The 19,190-nt window shown below is 54.0% G+C and overlaps 8 protein-coding genes across 8 annotated transcripts; 3 read left to right on the top strand and 5 right to left on the bottom strand.

Moving 5' to 3' along the window:
* Positions 1-272: 272 nt before the first annotated feature.
* F5Z01DRAFT_623687 (apurinic endonuclease) lies at positions 273-1,753 on the top strand (the record flags this gene model as incomplete). Its single annotated transcript, XM_046261335.1, has 4 exons — positions 273-443; positions 486-627; positions 683-1,294; positions 1,353-1,753. The coding sequence occupies 4 exons, from the start codon at positions 273-275 to the stop codon at positions 1,751-1,753; spliced, it is 1,326 nt and encodes a 441-aa protein (XP_046117435.1).
* An 85-nt stretch (positions 1,754-1,838) lies between these two features.
* F5Z01DRAFT_141382 (Mad3/BUB1 homology region 1-domain-containing protein) lies at positions 1,839-5,894 on the bottom strand. The gene is made up of 3 exons (XM_046257668.1): positions 4,609-5,894; positions 4,120-4,522; positions 1,839-4,067 (listed from the first exon to the last, which is right to left on the bottom strand). The coding sequence occupies exons 1-3, from the start codon at positions 5,587-5,589 to the stop codon at positions 1,924-1,926; spliced, it is 3,528 nt and encodes a 1,175-aa protein (XP_046117434.1). The 5' UTR covers positions 5,590-5,894; the 3' UTR covers positions 1,839-1,923.
* A 23-nt stretch (positions 5,895-5,917) lies between these two features.
* Positions 5,918-7,973, bottom strand: F5Z01DRAFT_657386 (putative enolase). Its single transcript, XM_046263643.1, has 5 exons — positions 7,855-7,973; positions 7,386-7,537; positions 7,073-7,326; positions 6,922-7,013; positions 5,918-6,873 (listed from the first exon to the last, which is right to left on the bottom strand). Exons 2-5 carry the CDS (start codon positions 7,507-7,509, stop codon positions 6,027-6,029), a joined length of 1,317 nt encoding a protein of 438 aa, XP_046117433.1. The 5' UTR covers positions 7,510-7,537; positions 7,855-7,973; the 3' UTR covers positions 5,918-6,026.
* Positions 7,974-8,606: 633 nt separating this feature from the next.
* On the bottom strand, positions 8,607-9,862 carry F5Z01DRAFT_657382 (uncharacterized protein). Its single transcript, XM_046263642.1, has 3 exons — positions 9,641-9,862; positions 9,437-9,588; positions 8,607-9,379 (listed from the first exon to the last, which is right to left on the bottom strand). Exons 1-3 carry the CDS (start codon positions 9,714-9,716, stop codon positions 8,822-8,824), a joined length of 786 nt encoding a protein of 261 aa, XP_046117432.1. The 5' UTR covers positions 9,717-9,862; the 3' UTR covers positions 8,607-8,821.
* A 145-nt stretch (positions 9,863-10,007) lies between these two features.
* F5Z01DRAFT_657381 (mitochondrial distribution and morphology proteins-domain-containing protein) lies at positions 10,008-12,514 on the top strand. The gene is made up of 2 exons (XM_046263641.1): positions 10,008-10,849; positions 10,903-12,514. Exons 1-2 carry the CDS (start codon positions 10,126-10,128, stop codon positions 12,312-12,314), a joined length of 2,136 nt encoding a protein of 711 aa, XP_046117431.1. The 5' UTR covers positions 10,008-10,125; the 3' UTR covers positions 12,315-12,514.
* Positions 12,515-12,948: 434 nt separating this feature from the next.
* On the bottom strand, positions 12,949-13,965 carry F5Z01DRAFT_674914 (translation initiation factor eIF3 subunit; the record flags this gene model as incomplete). Its single annotated transcript, XM_046265094.1, has 4 exons — positions 12,949-12,964; positions 13,022-13,716; positions 13,785-13,885; positions 13,944-13,965. The coding sequence occupies 4 exons, from the start codon at positions 13,963-13,965 to the stop codon at positions 12,949-12,951; spliced, it is 834 nt and encodes a 277-aa protein (XP_046117430.1).
* Positions 13,966-15,583: 1,618 nt separating this feature from the next.
* F5Z01DRAFT_623494 (RNA ligase-domain-containing protein) lies at positions 15,584-18,071 on the top strand (the record flags this gene model as incomplete). Its single annotated transcript, XM_046261322.1, has 2 exons — positions 15,584-17,764; positions 17,820-18,071. The coding sequence occupies 2 exons, from the start codon at positions 15,584-15,586 to the stop codon at positions 18,069-18,071; spliced, it is 2,433 nt and encodes an 810-aa protein (XP_046117429.1).
* Positions 18,072-18,449: 378 nt separating this feature from the next.
* Positions 18,450-19,127, bottom strand: F5Z01DRAFT_681926 (Mago nashi protein; the record flags this gene model as incomplete). The annotated part of the gene is made up of 5 exons (XM_046265727.1): positions 18,450-18,590; positions 18,644-18,795; positions 18,842-18,937; positions 19,002-19,039; positions 19,090-19,127. 5 exons carry the CDS (start codon positions 19,125-19,127, stop codon positions 18,450-18,452), a joined length of 465 nt encoding a protein of 154 aa, XP_046117428.1.
* Positions 19,128-19,190: the final 63 nt, after the last annotated feature.

Below are 19,190 nucleotides of genomic sequence, written 5' to 3'. Positions count from 1 at the left end.
CCACGGGGTATGTCAATAACAGATATGGTATGCTTGATGATGACTCCCCAATTTTAATTCAATGACGGTGCTTGCACGTGAAGGCGCGTCTCACCTCGCGATCAAATCCACGCGTAGCCACTATTGACCCGAATCACCAACCCCTGCCCTTGAGCTATGATGACATGCCCGCGTCCATACATCCTCTTCATGCACTGTTAATGTCCTGGACCCCGACGAGATCCAGTGCACGTTACCCCTTCAGAATTGCCCATTGGCACATTGCGTCCACGATGGCACGCACATCATCGCGCACCAAGGCGACAGTCAACTACAACGAAGACACAGATGGCACCAAGGCCAAGGGTGCTGCGGTGAAAGTGGCTCCCAAGGGCAAAGCTACCGTCGCGAAGCTAAGCAATGGCAAACGCAAGATTGAGGAAGAGGAAGAGGAAGATGAAGACGTGAAGGCCGAGGTGCTTGAGGCAGAAGAGGAGAAGCAGAAGAAGCCCGCTGCGAAGCCCGAACCCAAGAAGCGCAAGACCAAGGCGGCAAAGGACGAAGACGCAACGCCCCTCGCGGAGCGGACACCCATTCCGTCTCTCGAGAAAGCGATGTACATTGGCGCCCACGTCAGCGCAGCAGGTGGTCCGTCACGTTTACCTCACCTCGACCCGTGAGAGCATAGCTGATGAAAACGCAGGCGTGCAGAATGCAGTTACCAATGCAGTCCAGATTGGCGCCAACTCCTTTGCGCTGTTCCTCAAGTCGCAACGGAAATGGGACAACCCGCCGCTGGCACCCGAGGCACGCGATGGTTTCATCTCTGGGTGCCGACACAGCTCATACGACGCGGCGGCACATGCCCTCCCCCACGGATCCTATCTTGTCAATCTCGCCCAGGCGGATGAGACCAAGGCCAACCAGGCCTACAATGCCTTTGTGGACGATCTTGCTAGGTGTGAGGAGCTCGGCATCAAGCTATACAACTTCCACCCCGGTAACACGGGTGGCGATACCAAGAAGGAGGCCTGTGGACGGATTGCGGCGCAGCTGAACAAATCTCACAAGGCGACAAAGTCTGTCGTGACCGTGCTCGAGAACATGGCCGGGGGTGGGAATGTTGTCGGCTCTACTTGGGAGGATCTCAGGGATATTATCGCCCTGGTCGAGGACAAGAGCCGGGTCGGTGTTTGCATCGATACGTGTCACGCCTTTGCGGCGGGCTACGACCTGCGCACACCAGAGACGTTTGAGAAGACGGTGGAGTCATTCAATGAGATTGTCGGGGCAAAGTATCTCAAAGCATTTCACTGTACGTCATCAACCCACCCCATCTTTCTCTGGAGGGTCCCCAGTGCTGACTTTAGCAGTGAACGACAGCAAGGCCCCCTTTGAATCCCATCGCGACCTTCACGCCAATATTGGCACGGGATTCCTGGGTCTTCGCGCTTTCCACAGCGTCATGAACCACGACGAATTCCGTGGGATACCCATGGTCCTCGAGACACCGATCGATAAGAAGGACGAGAAGGGCAAGACAGTGGAGGACAAGCAAGTTTGGGCTGACGAGATCAAGCTCTTGGAAAGCTTTATCGGCATGGACCCCGAAAGCGACGAGTTCAAGAAGCTCGAAACAGAGCTGCAAGCCAAAGGCAAGAGTGAACGAGACAAGATCCAGGAGCAGGTAGACAAGAAGGCGGCGAAAGACGCAAAGAAAGGCACCAAAGGCAAGAAGAAGAAGGCAGCGGCGTCAGACGACGAGAGCGATTAGCCTCGACCGCTATATGAATTAGCTATGTTGCAATAATCATGTAGATGAAAGAAAGGAGCGACAATGCCTCCGGCACTCTGGGTATCAACTAGATAGACGCTGCGCCGACCGTGTGCAAACCAAAACAACGCTTCTTCCATCATGGAACTCATACGGCTGGCTGGCTGGCTTCAATGCCTCCTCGCCTTGGCGTGGGCCTCCAACTTCATCATCATAACCTTCAAGCCTGTGCCCCTCTCCGAGTTGTCCTCTAGCCATCTCTCCATCCTCTCCCGCACATCACGCATCGATCGCAAGATGGGCATCTTGCCACCATCCTCATTCTCGAGGCGCGAACCAGGGTTGAGCAGCACATCGAAGCAGTCACCCCATAGCTCGGTCTGCCAGTACCTCTTCAACGACTCGCGGATGCGATACTTGCGCCCTCCAATACCAATACCACCTTGATCGCAGCGGACGGTCTCAATGTACTTTCCGAACAGCAGGCAGTGAATGGTACCCGCAAGACCATGGTAGTCAAGCTGCCACGTCCACGGCCGCCCCTCGCGTATCTCCGCGCAGTCCTGCTGCGTCGTCTTCCAGTCGGCAATGAACTGGACGTCTGGCACAAAGGCACGCATGTCAATGGCGCGTCCAAAGTCAATGAGAGTCACCCCCCGTGCGCCCCAGCCACCACTGCCGTCCGCCTGCCATTGACTGGAGAGGGGACCGTGTTGAGCGTGCTGGCGCTCTAGCTGATGCTCCCCAAGCAGATTATCGAGACGCAGAAGACAGTTGTCCGGCTTGATGTCTCCGTGCATGATGCCTTTGGCGTGCAGTGCCTCAGCGGTGCGCAGTAGCTCGATACTGAAGAACATGGCGAGCTGCTCATCCATGACGCCCGATGCCTCGGCTCTGAAGATGTTGACAACATCAAGCAGAGTTCCGTGAGGATGGAAAGGGAGGAACAAAAACGCCTCGTCCCGGTATAGGTGCATTTCGTGGGCATAGGATAGTGAAGCAGACGCTCGATGCTGAGGTCCAAGCCGACCATGAGCCACGCGCATCATGTAGAATTCCCATGGTGTCGGGGGATTCTCCATTTTGAGCGCCTCGATCGTGTGTCGATGGCTTACCGCAAACGCTCCCTTACCCATTGTCACCACCGCATTTTCATCATTCTCAACCTCGTATGGCGCTGGGTTCTCGACCAGGTACACGGGTGCAAAAGCCCCTGCACCCAGCTCTCTCTTGATGGAGTACACCTGACCCTCGGGGAACCCAATGTTCACGGGTGCTTGCGGCGACATTGCCTTATCACCCCTGGCCTGCTTTTGCAACGCCTTGGTGTACCGGCGGATGTCGCCGCTGCGCTCAGACTTCTCCTCCCGATGGTCGTAGAACCCGCTGTATGCGCTCAAGGGCGGCTGAGTTTTGGCTAGAATCTCGTTGCGCACAGACTCATCGACGGGGTTGCATTGCGCATCTTCGATGATGGGGCCTCGGGACACGACAGCCTTGTGAGGTACCGATCGACTCAATGCGACGGCCGGTTTCGGTGCAAGGGGACGACCAGCCGGCGTCATGCTGGGAGGGCTGATTAGCTCTCGAATCGGACTGCTCATAGGCTCCAAGTCTGAGGCTTCTTCATCATCGTCAACCGAGATCGCGGCGCCGTCTTTCTTACACGGCGTCTTGAACTGATCTCTCCTTTCCACCATCACCTCCAGGGACACCTCAGTCCGTTCCGTGATAGGCGTCATGAAGGGGAGACGATTATTCGCTATTTCAGCCGGGTCCCTATAAGGCCGAGTGGGCGGGTCATAATCTTCAGGTGGCACCGGCACAAAAGAAGACCAAGTCCTTGGATTGTCTTCGTCGGGCGTATCTGGGTCCTCTTCATCGGCACGAGGTAGATCATCCTGCGGGCTTGAGTAGTCATTCTCCCCAAGATCGCCCAGCTCTGACATCTGCGTGTATTGGCGGTCCTCATCAGGGAGGCTGTCCGCATCAGCTCTTATGTCGGGGATGTACCTCCGAGGGGTGAAATCGGACCACTCGCTCACACTCCTGGCATCCTCGTCCTCGTCGACCCGCTCGGTCGCATCGACCTGGCGTGTAGTGCCAGTGCTCTCCGCATCCGTGGAGTAGTCGCCCTCGCTGTCATGGTCCTCCTCGTTTTCGCTAACCTCGCTCTGCCCTGATGGTTTTAGGGGAGCATTGAAAATGTCGTAGATGTCATCGGTAGCTGCCCTTGTGTGCAGTGTCATGGTCGGTTCCGAAACGTTCTTCTTCTTGAGCTTCGGTCCAGAGGGGGAGTCGAGCTTTGCTTTAACTTTTGTCATGGTTAGCATCCCTCTTCATTGGCAATACAACATGAAACTCACTGATTTGTGTCTCGTTGTACTCCATCTGTTTCTTTTTCTTCGGTCCCCGAGCAGGGCGAGGCGGCTCGATGGGTGCACCATTTTCATCCACTGTTCCAACCGAGTCACGATGTATGACCAGCTTATGGCTAAGATCTTTGACAATGCCCCGGACCGGCGTAGGGCTCGCAGGTTCAGGATCGAGCGTATCATCCTGTGGTAGCTCATCGTCCCAAACGTGGTCCAGCCACCCTCGCCTGGCGGCGATGACCTCCTCAAAGCTCAATTCGGTACCCTGCTCCTCTGGCGTGGGGTACACCGTAGCTAGGTCAACATAAATGCGTTCACGCTTCCCTGTCTGGGGATGGACAGTTGTTTGGTTCTTCGCAGGCACAACAATAATGTTGTTTATTTGGGATAATGACTGAAATACAATACAACCAAGCAGGCCACACATTAGTCCTATGATCATCAACAGGTGGGCTTAAGGGGTCAAGGAGATGGACATACCGGATCCCTGAACACCGACATCTTGGCCGACGTGGCTTTCTTCCCACCGGCCTTGAGCGTCTCGCCGACCCATGGCTTCTTCTCCACCTCGTTCTCCTTCTTGCGTTCCGCCATCGAACCGATTGTATCCCATCCCTTTGACTCTGTATCTCTCGTCGACAAGGCAGGAGGCTTCGAATCCGCATCTGAGAAGATGGCCATCTTGGACTTCGTTGTGGACTTGGAAGGTCCGCCGCTCGTCGGCCGCCGAGCTTGCGGGTCGCTCGAAGCGGCAGCAGCAGTGAAGGGGTTGGACTTGGCCGCCAATGCTGGCCGTACACTCGGTAGAGCGGGGGACGTGGGCTCATTGACGCTATCCGGCTGCTGCGCGAGTCTCTCTTCGAATTCTTTGAACTTTCGCAGTAGTCTTTGCACGGGGCGAGCCTCACGCTCAATACCCATTTTGTAGACCTCCTCGGCTTGTGCCCAGCGACCGACTCCCTCTAGCCATTCTGCGTATTCCTCGTAGAATAAGGCAAGCTTCTCGCCAATCGCATGTCGCGATAGGAAGACGAAAGTCTCCCGAGGTGAATCAGAGAAGAAGTGAATGTAGTGAAGCCAGAGCTTGAGATATCGTGGGTCGTTTTTGTACTGTGCTGAGCCGATAAAGGTCTTTGTCGCCCGCTCTAAAAGAGTGTGGAGTTGTGACTGAGGTGTTGCCTGGGCGGAAGGATAGGCATCTAAAGTCCATCGGACATATCGGTCGAACACGTCGAGGGGGTCGTCGGACTCGTTGATGTTCTGAAGCTCCGCCTCATACTCGGCGCGAATGCAATCGTTGACGTTGCGCGTGTCCGAAGGGGTTGGGGTTGCCAGTTTGTGAAGAGGAGATGGCGAGTAGATCTCAACAAGCTTCTTCGCCGAGCGACCGCCAGGGAGAGACTGGATGTTTTCCTTCTGTCCCTCGATCACGTCGAAATCGACCGAGTCGTCTTGCGCCATGATGATGCTGCTGTTGATGTGGTCAATACGATACTGCTGCGCCGAAGCGAATCTGACGCGTCAAGGCGTCGGCCGATGCTGTCGAGCCGTCTGTGTTGTGTGGTTGATAAATACAAGTGGACAACATCAACATGCAGACGAGGTTCTGCTAATTACTCCACCACCGTAAATATTGACCTTCTGGACCCTGTTGCTGTGGCGACAGCGTGTCGTGGCTGGAGGGGTCGCGCGCCTGTGTGAAATGTGGCTCATTACGGAGCTGGGCAGCTACCGCCACAATTGGTGTGGGTGTACGGAGTACGGCATTCTCACTGTCAAACCTCATCAATCTTCATCACCACCCATGTCATTTGTCATTGTATCATTAATTGACTTTTATCTTCCCAGTTGTCATCATATACTCCTCATCCTCACAAAATTTCAGGTGCGATCACCCTTTACATGTTGACAGCCTTGCGGAAGTTGGCACCGGCGTAGACGGCCAGGTCACCAAGCTCCTCCTCGATGCGGAGGATCTGGTTGAGCTTGGCCAGACGCTCGGAACGGCAGGGAGCACCGGTCTTGATCTCGCCGGCTCGGATACCGACGACAATGTCGGCGATGGTGACATCCTCGGTCTCACCAGAGCGGTGAGAGACCATGACACCCCAGCCATCGGCGTAGGAGTCCTTGGCAGCCTGGATGGACTCGGTCAAGGTACCAATCTGGTTGACCTTGAGCAGTAGAGCGTTGCAGGACTTGAGCTCAATGGCCTTCTTGATGCGGAGAGGGTTGGTGACAGTCAAGTCATCACCGACAATCTGGATGTCCTGGGTCTTGAAGAAGTAGCTCCAGGCCTCCCAGTCGTCCTCGGCGAAGGGGTCCTCAATGGAGACGATGGGATACTTCTCGCAGAGCTCGCTGTACTGAGCGGCCAGCTGCTCGTAGGTGATCCACTTGGTAGGGTCGCTGTCGGGGTTCTTGAAGTCAAGATCGTACTTCTTCTCAGACTCCTTGTAGAACTCGCTGGCGGCAACATCCATGGCGATCTTCATCTGGCCAGTGTAGCCAGCCTTCTCGATGGACTCGGTAATCAGGTTGAGAGCCTCCTCGGCAGTCTGGATATCGGGGGCGACACCACCCTCATCGCCGACGTTGCCGGCAGACTGGCCGTACTTCTGCTTGACAAGTCCCTTGAGGGCGTGGTAGACCTCAGCACCCTGGCGCATGGCCTCGGAGAAGCTGGGAGCGTCGGTGGGGACGATCATAAACTCCTGGAAAGCGAGACGGCCACCGGCGTGGGATCTGCTCGAGTCAGTCACGGCATTGCGTTTCTAGGGCCAGGTATCTTACCCTCCGTTGAGGACGTTCATGAAGGGCACGGGAAGAACGTAGGGCTTCTTGGTACCAGCCAAGTCGGAGATGTGAGCGTACAGAGGGACACCCTGGAGAAGTTGTCAGCTGCTGTGCTGACCTCGACTTAGGTTACGCCAGAATCACTCACCTTCTCAGCAGCACCAGCCTTGGCGATAGCCAGGGAGACACCGAGAATGGCATTGGCACCGAGCTTGGTCTTGTTGGTAGTACCGTCAAGTCCGTTGAGGAACTCGTCGACCTTGGACTGGTCCTTGACATCGATACCCTCCTTGATCAGAGCAGGACCAATGGTGGCGTTGACGTTCTCGACGGCCTTGAGGACACCCTTGCCAAGCCACTTGGACTTGTCACCGTCACGGAGCTCGCAAGCCTCGTGCTGACCTATTCCAATCGGTTATTCGCTGCTACGGGCCGAGATTTGGGGAGGGGTCGGGACGAACCGGTAGAGGCACCAGAGGGCACGATGGCGCGGTGGAGGCCAGTCTCGGTGACAACGTCAACCTCGACGGTTGGGTTGCCACGAGAGTCGTAGACCTGACGAGCGTGGACCTTGGTGATACCCATGTTGTCTGGTGTGTTTGGGTTGGGGTTTCTGTTCGTTGCTGTCAGTTTCCAGGACCGATCTCTGTGGTTGGCGGGGGTACTGGATGGGAGACGCGTTGCGACTTATTTGCAAAGGGTCTAGAGGCAATACAGGGTAAGGATTGAACAAGTCTTCGAGCGAAGAGAAGCTGTAGAGCTCGCCAGCTGACTTTGGCAGCTGTTTCAACCATCATTGGCAATCGAAGCCCTCGAACGCAGCTCTCCAGGCCTTGTCAACACAAGGAGAGCTGCGATGGTGGGGGTTGTTGGAAACAGCTCTCTTGCGAAGTCATGTCGTCGAATCATGCAAGGCCAAGCTTGTCTTACCTTGAGTGTTTATGGTATATCAACTTCCGACAGTATAATGTGAGAGTCGATAGAGAGTTGGAGGTTGTGGGAAGAGAAGAGGAGGAATGGATCGTCCGGAAAGAAGAAGGTTCTTCAGAAGAAATGAATGAGGCACCTTAGCAGGGTCGCCGCCGATGGAGGGGGTGGGGCTCGCCGTAACGGACGCTCGATGAGCCTGGCCTGAGCTGAAGCTGGAGGGGGGATCCCGCCCACCTTTGGAGGGGCAACGTCGTCACGGTCCGATAAGCCGGTACCGGATTTTGCGCCAGATTCGCTTACATTTCGGCGTATCCCGCTAGCTTGTCCTGCCGCCATCCTTCCAACAGTTTTGTTGCTAGATATTTCTGGTTCGCTCATGCGAGCATGTTTAGCGAGAACGCAGCTATGGGATCAATCATCAGAAATTGATTCACAGATAGAATAGGAGCATTGAGGCTGATTCTTGCTGATCCTTTGTTACGACAGCGGAGATGGGCCAGAAAGGTGCACACGACCGGATGTGATCAAATGGCAAACGTCAAAGCATCAAAATCCCTCTCTCGTCACCCTCCGCTGTCGCAGGCCCTCGTTGGGCTGCGAAACCGCCGCGCCTCATTCAGTGACTAAGAAAGATGACCTAACTCCAGTTGCCGCCACTGCTGTTAGCCAAGAGCGATAAGGCAGGCTTCTGGGCCACCATGTTCGCGAGAAAAGAGGGATTTCATTTCAATAACGGTCACAACTCAACCAACCCGGTGAGCGAATCTGGCGGCACCAATGTCACACGTTGAGAGGCATTTTGCAGACAATTGCATTGCAATGTGCTTTATTGGTCAGGACTAGCTAGCACAGCCAGTCTGAATGCATAAGATGTTGTGACCGGTGAGTAATAAACCAAAAACCCTGCCTGAACGCCAGCTATGAAGAGAATGTGGTATCCCCCGATTTCCCGCCTCCATGGCCGTCCCTAGAACCGCTCCTTCATCCGCGCCGATACCGTTCTGAGGTTTCCATATACCTTGCTTGGAGGCTTACCCAGAATCAGGCTCACGACTGACTCACGAGCAATGTGAATGTTTTTGAAGCCGCCAAGAATGTGGATCTTGGAGTCGGCCAGGACGATACGGGTTTTGCTGGTGTTCTCAATGGCGTACTTGGTCTTGCCATCCTTACCGGCGATGCGGCCGATGGCGCGCGCCTGGCTGTCGCCGTGCATTGTCCTCACGTCCTTGATCTCGAAAGTCTCAATGTACAGATCGTCCAGTCGGAGCAGGGCTATCGCATCGTCCACATCGAATCCTAGTGTGAATGCCTTGACAAAGTCCTCGCCCTTTTGCAATGCGCCCGAGTCTTGTGTGTGTTTTGAGGTGCGTAGCTCTACTGTCTTGCGCTTGATGTTCATGCGACACTGCAGCTTGAGGTGCTCAACCAGCGGAGGGTAGATGGACGCCCATGCGTGCTTCAATGGTGTCATGCGATGCGGCGGGACGGGAACTTTGCGTGTCTCGATGCGGGTGACAGGGTCCTATTCATAATCAGTATGCCGGATCAAAACTGGGATGGAAACGTAGGTTGAACGCACGATATCTCTTGCTGCCGCGAACCTGGGTCGGCCCTCCTCGTCTACCATCATCGAGTCGTCGTTGTCCTTGACAGGCGCAAGAATCGTATCCGGATCGATGTTGTCGGTGGTCTCTAGAGTGAACTCCTCCTCGCCATTTTCAAGGTCCATGGCTAGATGTAGCGTTAGCTGCCGAGCGACAGATTTCTCGTCGGGCCTCCAAACCTTCTGGCATCGCATCGCCGTTGTGAGCGACAGGCGGGGCATCCTCTGCCTTCTTCAGCGCGGTGGGCGCAGGCATTTTGTAAGACAGGACCTGGAGCTATTGGCGGCACAGATTGATCGAGGTGGAAAGCTTTGTAAAGTACTCGAGTACTTGCCAGAGTAAACAGTGATTGTGGTACTGACGCTTCGAAAAAGTTACACTTTCAACATTGATCGTGGGGCTTGCCGCACGGGACCCTGATAAGCTGCACTAAGCACAATTTTTTGTGATATCTTATCTTATCGTTGCTTATCGATTAGAGCTACAGTGGAGCAATCCCTTATCCCCGAGGCGCGTCATGGAGACTTTTCCATGTACCTCGAAAGCAGGTTGGCCATTTGATACGACATCATCCTGTCTGTCTCGTTTTGTTTGCTTCGCTTCGCCATCCACGCACCAGTGCGTGTTGTTCTCTCCGTGTCTTCAGGCGCCATGAAAAGGAGACATGTCTAGAGTCAATCCCTTATGGTTCTTTGGTCGTATTTTATCACACACCAAGCCCGATAGCTCTGGAAGCAGATTTCTTCCCCAGCTCTGCGCGACATCGCGAGCGTTCACCACAGGCGACCAGTCAACAGCGCCACGAAGATGTATCGACACAGGATTTAGGGCGCAGCCGGTTCGGCATCCGCAGAAACATAATGGATTCATCGCCTTTCGTTCATCGCTTTCCACTCTGCAACGCCAGGTACACCCGGTCGACAAACTCGACACGCCATGGAACGGCCGGATACGCTGGCGATGGCGCCAGCACCGAGCCTACAGCAAAGGCCACGATGGCCAAGGGCCGCACCACGTCAAAGATGACACCCATCATGGCGTATCACAAACTCGCAAGCCCGATCCGAAACCAGATCCAGGCGCGCCTACGAACAAGCCCGACGCCGAACCCGAGGCCGAATCGCTTACCGCGTCCATGTCGAAATATCTGCCTCACCTACCACATCGACCTACGAAAGCCGAGCTACTAGCCGCAGCGACGAATTTCCGGCAGCGCATGAAAGTCCGTTTCAAGTGGATGTCGATCAGGTCAATGCGACCGTGGAATGCTGATGAATGGGGAGCATTCGTATCATGGATTATGCTTGGCCATTTGGTCTGGGTGCTGGTCGGGACGACGACCTTTTTCTCGTTGCTCATCCTCTCCATCAACACTGTCTTTGCGCAAGGTATGCGACCAGCGCTACGCGACGTACCATACTGTTGCTAACCGTGAAAACAGAAACTCTTGCGCGATGGGTCGGCGACTATCTTACGCAGTCTGCAGGACTGACAGTAATCTTTGAGTCTGCCATTGTTCCCAAGTGGAGGAGTGGCGTCATCTCCTTCCGCAATGTGTTCGTTTCGCGTCGGCCAGGACAGCAAAAGTCCACCGTCAGCAAGGGCTCGACCGATGCGGCTGCTGTGGCTGCTGCCAAGGGCGCCCAGCAAGGGGGCACTGCGGATGAGGAGGACGATGGCAACTACACACAATTCGACGTGACCATTGCCAACGTTAACGTCACCCTTTCATTCTTGAACTGGTGGAATGGAAAAGGTCTTTTGAAGGACGTGGAAGTGAAGGGGGTACGAGGCGTCATCGACCGTACATCAGTTCGCTGGTCGTCAGAACAGGTCGACCCGTTGTCATATCGACATGAGCACCAGCCTGGTGACTTCGAAATGGAGTCTTTCAAGCTTGAAGACTTACTGCTAACAATTCATCAACCACACGGGTTCCGGCCCTTCTCAGTCAGCATCTACTCGTGCGAACTCCCCCAACTGCGGAAGCAGTGGCTCTTTTACGACTTTCTATCAGCAAAGCACATGTCAGGATCCTACGACGGCTCCTTGTTCACGATCCACCCCAAACAAGTCCATGGGACATCAGCTGGAGAGAATCAAGGCAAAGCCCTTGGATTTGGTGAGGCAGATGCCTGGGAAAAGTTCAGCAGACTCAGGATCGACGGGCTGAAAATAGATCACCTCAACCGTGGGGTCGAGGGTCCGTTTGGCTGGATCTACGAAGGCGACGTCGACATCATCGCCGACATTGCGTTCCCCGCGAACAATGACGAGAGCATCACAAAGGTCGTCTCGGACTTTTACGACCAACTAGAAGAGGTGGTCGTGGCGAATCGGCATCGCTTCATCCGCAACATCAACGACAGCGCGCCCGACATGCTCCGGTCAGGACATTTGTCTGAGGCATTCGAAGCAGAAGCAGCGGCGGCAGAAGAAGCCGTTGCTGACAAGGGGGCGGCAGAGGACGCCTCGGACGAAGACCGGCGGTATCTGCTGATGGATCTACGCATCCACCTCAACGACGTGAAAGCTGCCGTGCCGCTGTTCACCAAGGACTTGACCTATGTCAACCAGGCCCTAGTCCGGCCCATTGTCGCCTACATCAACGCCAAGAAGACGTACATTCCCATATCCTGCCGCCTCGTCAAGAGAGCCAGTGACTTTGACGGCAGCTGGAGCGTCTACGACTGTGGCCTTATGAACGACATGTCTGCCGAGACGTATGATGCCTTTGCAATGGACATTGAGAATCAACAGAGTCGGGTGAGGCGCTTCAAAAAGGTCGGCTTCTGGACCTTGTCACTTGCTATCCATGCTTTGTTCATGGGCATGGCGGGCCAGGTTGCATGAGCACCCATGGTTCGGTTGTTATTGTGTTGCGTGTGTATATATATACCTGTCTGTCTGTCGGTTGTCACTTATACGAAGGGAGCAGCGCATGGTTCTGGGACTTAGGGGGAAGGGTTTGGAATAATAGGCGCTTGGGAGTTCCGAGCCGAACTGGGACTTGTCGATACCCTACTTTGAAGACTTGTCACGAAATACACGTGTATTGCTCAATTGATATTGCTTTTGACAGCGGCCGCTGCTCACGTCCCCGTCTGACATGATCATCCATGTCGTATCCAGAGATGGTCCCGCATGCACCGCCTATCACCATAATTGCACCAGACTCATCATGTTCTTTTTTGACGCCTATTCATGCAAATGCAAATGTGCCTGCACCCTTCACCGGCCACGAGAGACTTGTCCCCGTGCCCGCGCTCTGTCCTCGCACAGAACGTCACACAAACCCCGTGCTCCTGTATGTATCACACATCGCCCCTATCTGCACGGTCGCGGTTCATTGGGACAGGGATATGGTCGGTCGGTCGAAAGACTATACCGAAACCACCCCAAACCCACGGCAGATGTACCGCGATAGCAATTATGCAAGGACTGGATAGTTGTCGAAGCGAAAATTTTCCGAGAATCATCAAGCCTTTCACATGAAGTCGTCACTTCAAGAAAGCGTTAGCATGGTCTCCGACGAGGGGTGACTAGCCATAAGTACTCACTCTCCGAAAGCATCATTGTTGTCGTAGTTGCCCGTCTCATCGTCGTCGGCGTGGTTAGAGACGAGCGTGGCCTTTGTCTTGGACGCCTTTGTCTTCTTGCTGCCCCCCTTGGCCTGGTCCTTCTCGGCCTTCATCTTCTCGTTGGCCAGCGCGGTGAGGGAGGAGGAGACCTTCTTAGTCGCCTCGCTCGACATCTCGGCGGCGAGCTGCTTGGCAAACTCCTGGAGGAAGGTGGCATAGTGGGACTTTTTGGCGTTGGCGGTGATGATGGGCGCGAGGGTGTTGCGCAGCTGCTCAAACTGGCTCTTGGTGGTGGGGTTGAAGAGTGGGAGTGCGGCCAGGTTGACGGTGTTGGTCGGGTCGTCCTTGTCAATCTGGACGGCGGCGCCGGCCGTGTTGGCCTTGCGTCCGCTGCTGATGCCGACGCTGCCAAAGAGGTCCTCGGCGTGGGCCAGGTCACCCTCCTTCTCGGTGCGGCGCAGGCGCTCGCGACGCTGGGCCTCGGTCTCCTCCTCGGATTCCTCGTCCTCGAGGGCGGCGGCGGCGCGGGCCTTTTGGTGCTCGGCGACCCGCTCGGCTTTTGACTTTTTGTTGGCGGCGGCCTCGGCGGCGGCCTTGGCCTTGGCTTCGGCGACCTTGCGCTCCTTCTCGCGCTCTACCTCGGAGTCTTCCGCGGCATCCCACGAATCAAGAACCTGTGATGGTGTGAGGGGGCTATTCTTTTCTTCGAAATCGCTTCGGCTGGTGGGATGGGTGCTCTTACGTCGCTGTCGTCCTCCTCATCGTCGAATTTGCGCCGAGGCGCAACGGCTGGCACGACAGGTGCATCGGAGCCACTGCTGGAGGAGTCCTCTTCCTCGTCATCTAGTTTTGTCAGTATGCTTGGTGACACACTTGAATAGATGAAGTGCAGTGTACTCACCCCACTTCTTAGGAGGCGCCATAATGTTTGTCGAGGTGTTTCAGCAAGTTCGTTCGGTTCGCAACTTTCGTGATAGTATGTATCGCGGTGCGGTCCGTACAGGAGCGAGTATGGATCGATCGAAGAGGGGTGCTGTCTGTGGATGCAGTCTAGCAGTGCGCGTATCGGAGGATTCAGGGTTAGAAATCCACAAAATCACCAAGAAGCAGACGCAAATGATCGCGAGAAGACAGTTGAAGAAACGTGCAGTTGAATGAAGTCGGCGAACAGTGGAGGGGTGACTAACGACGGTTGGATCGAGGAGGGGCAATTCTGGCCTGCGAAAAAAAAGGGCTGGCTTGCTTGCGTCAGGCGCCAAAATCTTTTCCAATTTTTTTGCTCATGTGTCGCGCGATGCGACAGTGGCATTTGGACAGGAAGCCTAAGTTCAGGTACTCTTGAAGTCCTGATGGCTTAGATATAGGCTATGCTACAGCGTACTATGTATCCCATCTTCGTAGCAAGCTGTGGACGCGTTAAGGCATGTGCAACGGCAATTTAACGTTGTGCGTGCGCTGTTCGTAACAATGAACATGACGCTGTCTGCCCCTCTTAACTTCAAAAACGCGGGATGATGATGATCGTCTTGGCACGGATCGTCAGACACGGCAGGTCGCGTGCATAATCCGTTCATCAGAGCTTTGATGTGCAGAGACGTCACCTCCAAATCGCATAAGTTTTCTGTATTTCGCTAGGCTCGCCAATAACAGAGGAGAAGGGACAGAGAAGCACGTGAAATTACGTTGGCCTGCTCATGAAGCCGACTCTACGGGGTAGTCTAAATGCTTAAAAATAGAATGCGATCATACGAGTCGGCTTCATCATTTCGCAAAAGTCTTACTTTCCATGCGGATGTATATCTCTGAACATCGGAACTGACAAATCCTTTCTTAAGAAAACCCGTCATTAAATTGTAGCCCTCAATCTTTCCGGGTCTGAGTCACTTGGTCCCCATCTTCCGGTTCTTCCCTTGCAAACACGCTCAAAGCTGCTCAAGTAAGCTCGCTCCGAGCTCTCCCATTTCAGTACTAGTACAGATAGACCCGAGATGCTTTTCTACGGCCTCCTCCATCTCCGATAATCATGATGCTACTTCGGAATAGCCGAATGTCTTCTGGAGCGTACCTCTGATATTTTATTGCCTTAATGTAGTAGCTTTCAAGTTTGCAAGCGTCACACGTACGTCGTAAGTAACCCGCTCTTCACCTGTATAGGTCAGGCTGTGCTCTGTATTACGGAGTACTCCGTAGACGAATTTCATTTCGGCCTTGACTCACAAGAGGTAGGACCCATACCAACACGACATGCCGCCTAACAAGCGTACTTGAATTCGCAAAAGCGGTCTATTTGTGCTGCGCATCGCCTAAAAATTGTCCGCAGGTGAAGATCCATCTGAAGGCTCACCTGTCTAATTAACGTCACTTTCCCTCAACCTTCGGGCTGTGCGCACCTTCCCCTTGAAAACTCGGTCGAGTGACTTCTCGCATCCTCCACCCGACGACTGAAACGACCGATCAACCCCAACACAAGGTGTTCAAGAAGCAGCCGCGAAAACATCATCACAAAGCAGCACCCGCGGTGGTAAAGAGCCATTCGTCAGCATGGCGAGCGTCCAAGCGCCATACGCACCTCAGAGCACGGAGGAGGTGGCTGCGATGCTCCAAGGGCTTGAAATAGGTCGCAAGAATAGTAAGAAAGGCAACTTCTCAGTGAAGAAGACCACCTTTGAAGTGAAGGACTCTCCGGCTGGGATTCAGGTCGATTCCTGGCGAATGCACGATTGGGATTACAAACGCCGCGACCTCCCCACCTACGCGAGAGGACTCTTCACAACCAAAACGCGCAGCAATCAACCCGAAATTGCTGTAAGAGGGTACGATAAATTTTTCAATGTTGGAGAAGTCAACGAGACCAAGTGGGACAACATATTTTCCCAGACCCGAGGCCCGTACGAGCTCACTCTCAAGGAGAATGGCTGCATCATCTTTGTGGCGGGGTTGGAGGATGACACTCTCATCGTTTGTTCGAAACATTCGACTGGGGATCGTTCAGACGTAGAGCTCAGCCACGCCAGTGCTGGTGAGCGACGGATCGAGCAGCAGCTTGCGGCCATAGGCAAGACAAAAACCGACCTTGCCAGGGAGCTCAGACAAAGAAACGCAACGGCCGTCGCCGAGTTGTGCGACGACAGCTTCGAGGAACATATCCTGGCCTATGGTCCTGATAAGGCAGGCCTTTACCTCCATGGCGTCAATCTCAACCTACCCGAGTTCGCAACGTACCCCAGTCCGGCAGTACAAGACTTTGCAGACCACTGGGGCTTCCGAAAGGTGGAACTGACAACCATGGTTGATGTGAGCGAGATGAAAGCCTTTCTGGAGGAGGTTGCGGAGACTGGCGCCCACGATGGACGTGATGTCGAGGGTTTTGTGATCAGGTGCAAGCGTTCCTACAGCCCATCAGCGGCGCCATATCAAGACTGGTTTTTCAAGTTCAAGTTTGAAGAGCCATACTTGATGTACCGACAGTGGCGAGAGTGCACGAAAGCGCTCATCGCGGGCCGGACACCAAAGTTCAAGAAACACACCAAGATCACCGAAGAATACTTGCTTTATGCACGCCAGCGTCTCGCCGCTGACAAGGAGCTCGGGCGTCTGTATAATCAAAATCACGGAATTATTGCACTTCGCGATGATTTCCTTGCCTTTAAGAATCTCAAAGGCTCAGACGCTGCCAACTTGGAGCTGAGCTTAGATTCGAACGACAATGGCCCAGCACCGATGACAGAAGTGACAGGCGATGTCATTTTGTGTCCTATTGCCACAATAGGCTGTGGGAAAACCACCATTGCTCTGGCTCTGAACCAACTTTTCGGCTGGGGGCACATTCAGAACGACAATATCCAAGGCAAAGGCCGACCTAGCAGATTCACCGCCGCAGTCCTTGACCAGTTGAAACAGCACCCAGTGGTATTTGCTGATCGAAACAACGCCGGCGCTCACGAGCGAAAGCAACTCATCAAGGATGTTAAATTGCAGCATTCCACAGCCAAACTTGTCTGCCTCCACTTCCTGCACACCGAGGATACCATCGAAGATATCAGACGTATCACACAGGAGAGAATTATCAGCAGAGGGGACAATCACCAGACAATCCATGCTGCGACCGATGCCGGCAAGTATATCGGCGTGATGAACAGTTTTGTTGCGCGGTTCGAAGCCTGCAAGCCATTCTCTGCCCCTGACAATGGGTTTGATGTCATTATTAACCTTGATCCCACCGCCGAAAGTCGACATAACCTCGAAACTACCATCGTGCAGCTCAACAAGTACTTTCCAAACCTTGTCACCGGAGTACCCTCGCCAGAACAACTGGATGCGGCTCTAGAATTTGCGCTCAGTTATAAGCCAGATCTTAGACATGACATACCTGATCGTGGGAAAAGAGATCGAGGGGCTCAACCGCAACAGCAACAGCAACAATCAGTTTCCAAGAAGAAGACAAAGTCTCTGGAATACATGGCAGTCAATGTGAGCGCCAGCCGTGTCAACGAGTGCCTCGACGAGGCTTTCTCGAAGACGGATGCAATTGCATCTCGTTTCATGAAGCAGCTCAAGCAAACACGACGTGTCCAACCCAGGTTTCACGTTACCTTGATGCATCGCGCTGCCTCAAAGGAGCGACCTGAGCTATGGTTGCGCTATAAGGAGATGCAAGAGGAGATGAACAAAGCTGGCAACCCGGAGGGCAAGCTCGGGGACTGTGATGTTCTGCTGGAGAGAGTAAGTGCTCTGAAATCGCCATTTGATACCATGTGGAGCTAATGATACGTACCAGATCGTGTTTGACGAAAGGATCATGGCCATCGTGGTTCGTTTAATAGACGACGCAGGCCGCTGGGAATGCGTCAACCAGACCGCTCATATTACTGTTGGCACTCGAGACGATTCTGTGAAGCCGAAGGAAAGCAACGACCTACTCGCCAGGTGGTTGAAGGAAGGCTGCACAGCAGACAACCAAATTCAGGAAGTAGTGTTCGATAGCCGACCAGTCCTGCGCGGGGAGGTCAAGCCTGTGCTTTCGCGTTGATTAGGCCTCTGCAAACGCATATCTTATCTCAGGTTGACGCGTTGGTTGACCATAACCTCAAACAAAGATTCAGTTCTCGAATGACGGGTGCCTCCTTGATGCGCGGTAGCGAGAGAAAAGGCCCCGGTCAGGTCAGCAGTGGATCAACGGGGATGGATTGCTTAAGGATCGCATCACCAATGCTATCGCCATCATACGTTGCAGCTCCGGGGAAGTTATCAGTAGATGGTGCACAATGCCACCGTACATGGTGGGCGCCATGCAATCACTGACATTGATGGGAATAATCCATGAAATAAGAACTCCGACGCCATTATATCACCTTGTTTGAACATGGGTATCTGCAAATTTTCCGGCGAGCTCCAGTGAATCCAAGACCTAGATAGGCTTGATTTTAAAATGCAGGGCGATCAGGCTGAAAACCAGAGCCTTCAGATCCTGCACCAGGTAGTAAAACACGCGTAGTCCCTCAGGATCCGCCGATTCGGTGACGTCGACCAGTGAACCAATTTTCGCCGTCTAGATATGATCAATGATCGAGTACGCAGACAGAGAGAGTATTGAAAACTAACCTCGAAGGAGATGTGGTCGGACCCCAGCCGAATCTCGAGTTCTTGCCTCCCATCCTTGTTCTTCTGAGGCCACTTCGCATCGTCTTCCTTGGTAATTTCGCTGGATTTGATAATTCGTTTGATTTCGTCAACGATCACGGAGCTCACGCTCACTTGTGACGGTTAGCCACTGTTTCGAGACGAAGCCTTCGTACGTACTCTCTTTGCGGATCAAGCTGTCATTTCGATAGTTGGAGTTGTTTGCATAGCGAGCCACTGCGCTACGCCCGTCACCCACTACCCGGAAATCGAATTCTGAGCCAAGAGGTTAGCATCGTGATGACATGGCACTTTAAGATGCATCTTGAGGTTACTGCACCAAGGAATTCGTGGCCAAAGCGGCCCATGTGCCCCGAACTGTAAATCGTCAGTACCTACTACCGATACCTTGAAAGAAGGATGCGTACTAATAGCGGAGGTAGAATGGTTCCGCTGAAGTTGACATATTGACTGATTGCGCCTGGGGAAATAAATGCGATGCTCGGACCGCTACGAAGATTCGACGTCC

The sequence above is a fragment of the Emericellopsis atlantica genome, assembly GCF_019669845.1.
Source record: "Emericellopsis atlantica unplaced genomic scaffold F5Z01scaffold_16, whole genome shotgun sequence".
NCBI lineage: Eukaryota > Fungi > Ascomycota > Sordariomycetes > Hypocreales > Bionectriaceae > Emericellopsis > Emericellopsis atlantica.
The sequence above is the reverse complement of the archived record's forward strand: the minus strand, read 5'-3'. Positions and strand labels throughout refer to the sequence as shown.

What these genes read in the sequence shown, in the direction of transcription:
- F5Z01DRAFT_141382 (XM_046257668.1), bottom strand. Translation starts at nt 5,589, where the DNA reads ATGGCGCAAGACGACTCGGTCGATTTCGACGTGATCGAGGGACAGAAG. An exon ending in TGTCGGTGTTCAGGGATCCG is followed by an intron (nt 4,523 to 4,608) that starts GTATGTCCATCT and finishes ATTGTATTTCAG; the next exon opens with TCATTATCCCAAATAAACAA. An exon ending in GTACAACGAGACACAAATCA is followed by an intron (nt 4,068 to 4,119) that starts GTGAGTTTCATG and finishes CCATGACAAAAG; the next exon opens with TTAAAGCAAAGCTCGACTCC.
- F5Z01DRAFT_657386 (XM_046263643.1), bottom strand. Translation starts at nt 7,509, where the DNA reads ATGGGTATCACCAAGGTCCACGCTCGTCAGGTCTACGACTCTCGTGGC. An exon ending in GCCCTCTGGTGCCTCTACCG is followed by an intron (nt 7,327 to 7,385) that starts GTTCGTCCCGAC and finishes CGATTGGAATAG; the next exon opens with GTCAGCACGAGGCTTGCGAG. An exon ending in ATGAACGTCCTCAACGGAGG is followed by an intron (nt 6,874 to 6,921) that starts GTAAGATACCTG and finishes TGACTCGAGCAG; the next exon opens with ATCCCACGCCGGTGGCCGTC.
- F5Z01DRAFT_657382 (XM_046263642.1), bottom strand. Translation starts at nt 9,716, where the DNA reads ATGCCTGCGCCCACCGCGCTGAAGAAGGCAGAGGATGCCCCGCCTGTC. An exon ending in CGGCGATGCGATGCCAGAAG is followed by an intron (nt 9,589 to 9,640) that starts GTTTGGAGGCCC and finishes CGCTACATCTAG; the next exon opens with CCATGGACCTTGAAAATGGC. An exon ending in TCGCGGCAGCAAGAGATATC is followed by an intron (nt 9,380 to 9,436) that starts GTGCGTTCAACC and finishes GATTATGAATAG; the next exon opens with GACCCTGTCACCCGCATCGA.
- F5Z01DRAFT_657381 (XM_046263641.1), top strand. Translation starts at nt 10,126, where the DNA reads ATGTCTAGAGTCAATCCCTTATGGTTCTTTGGTCGTATTTTATCACAC. An exon ending in CAACACTGTCTTTGCGCAAG is followed by an intron (nt 10,850 to 10,902) that starts GTATGCGACCAG and finishes CCGTGAAAACAG; the next exon opens with AAACTCTTGCGCGATGGGTC.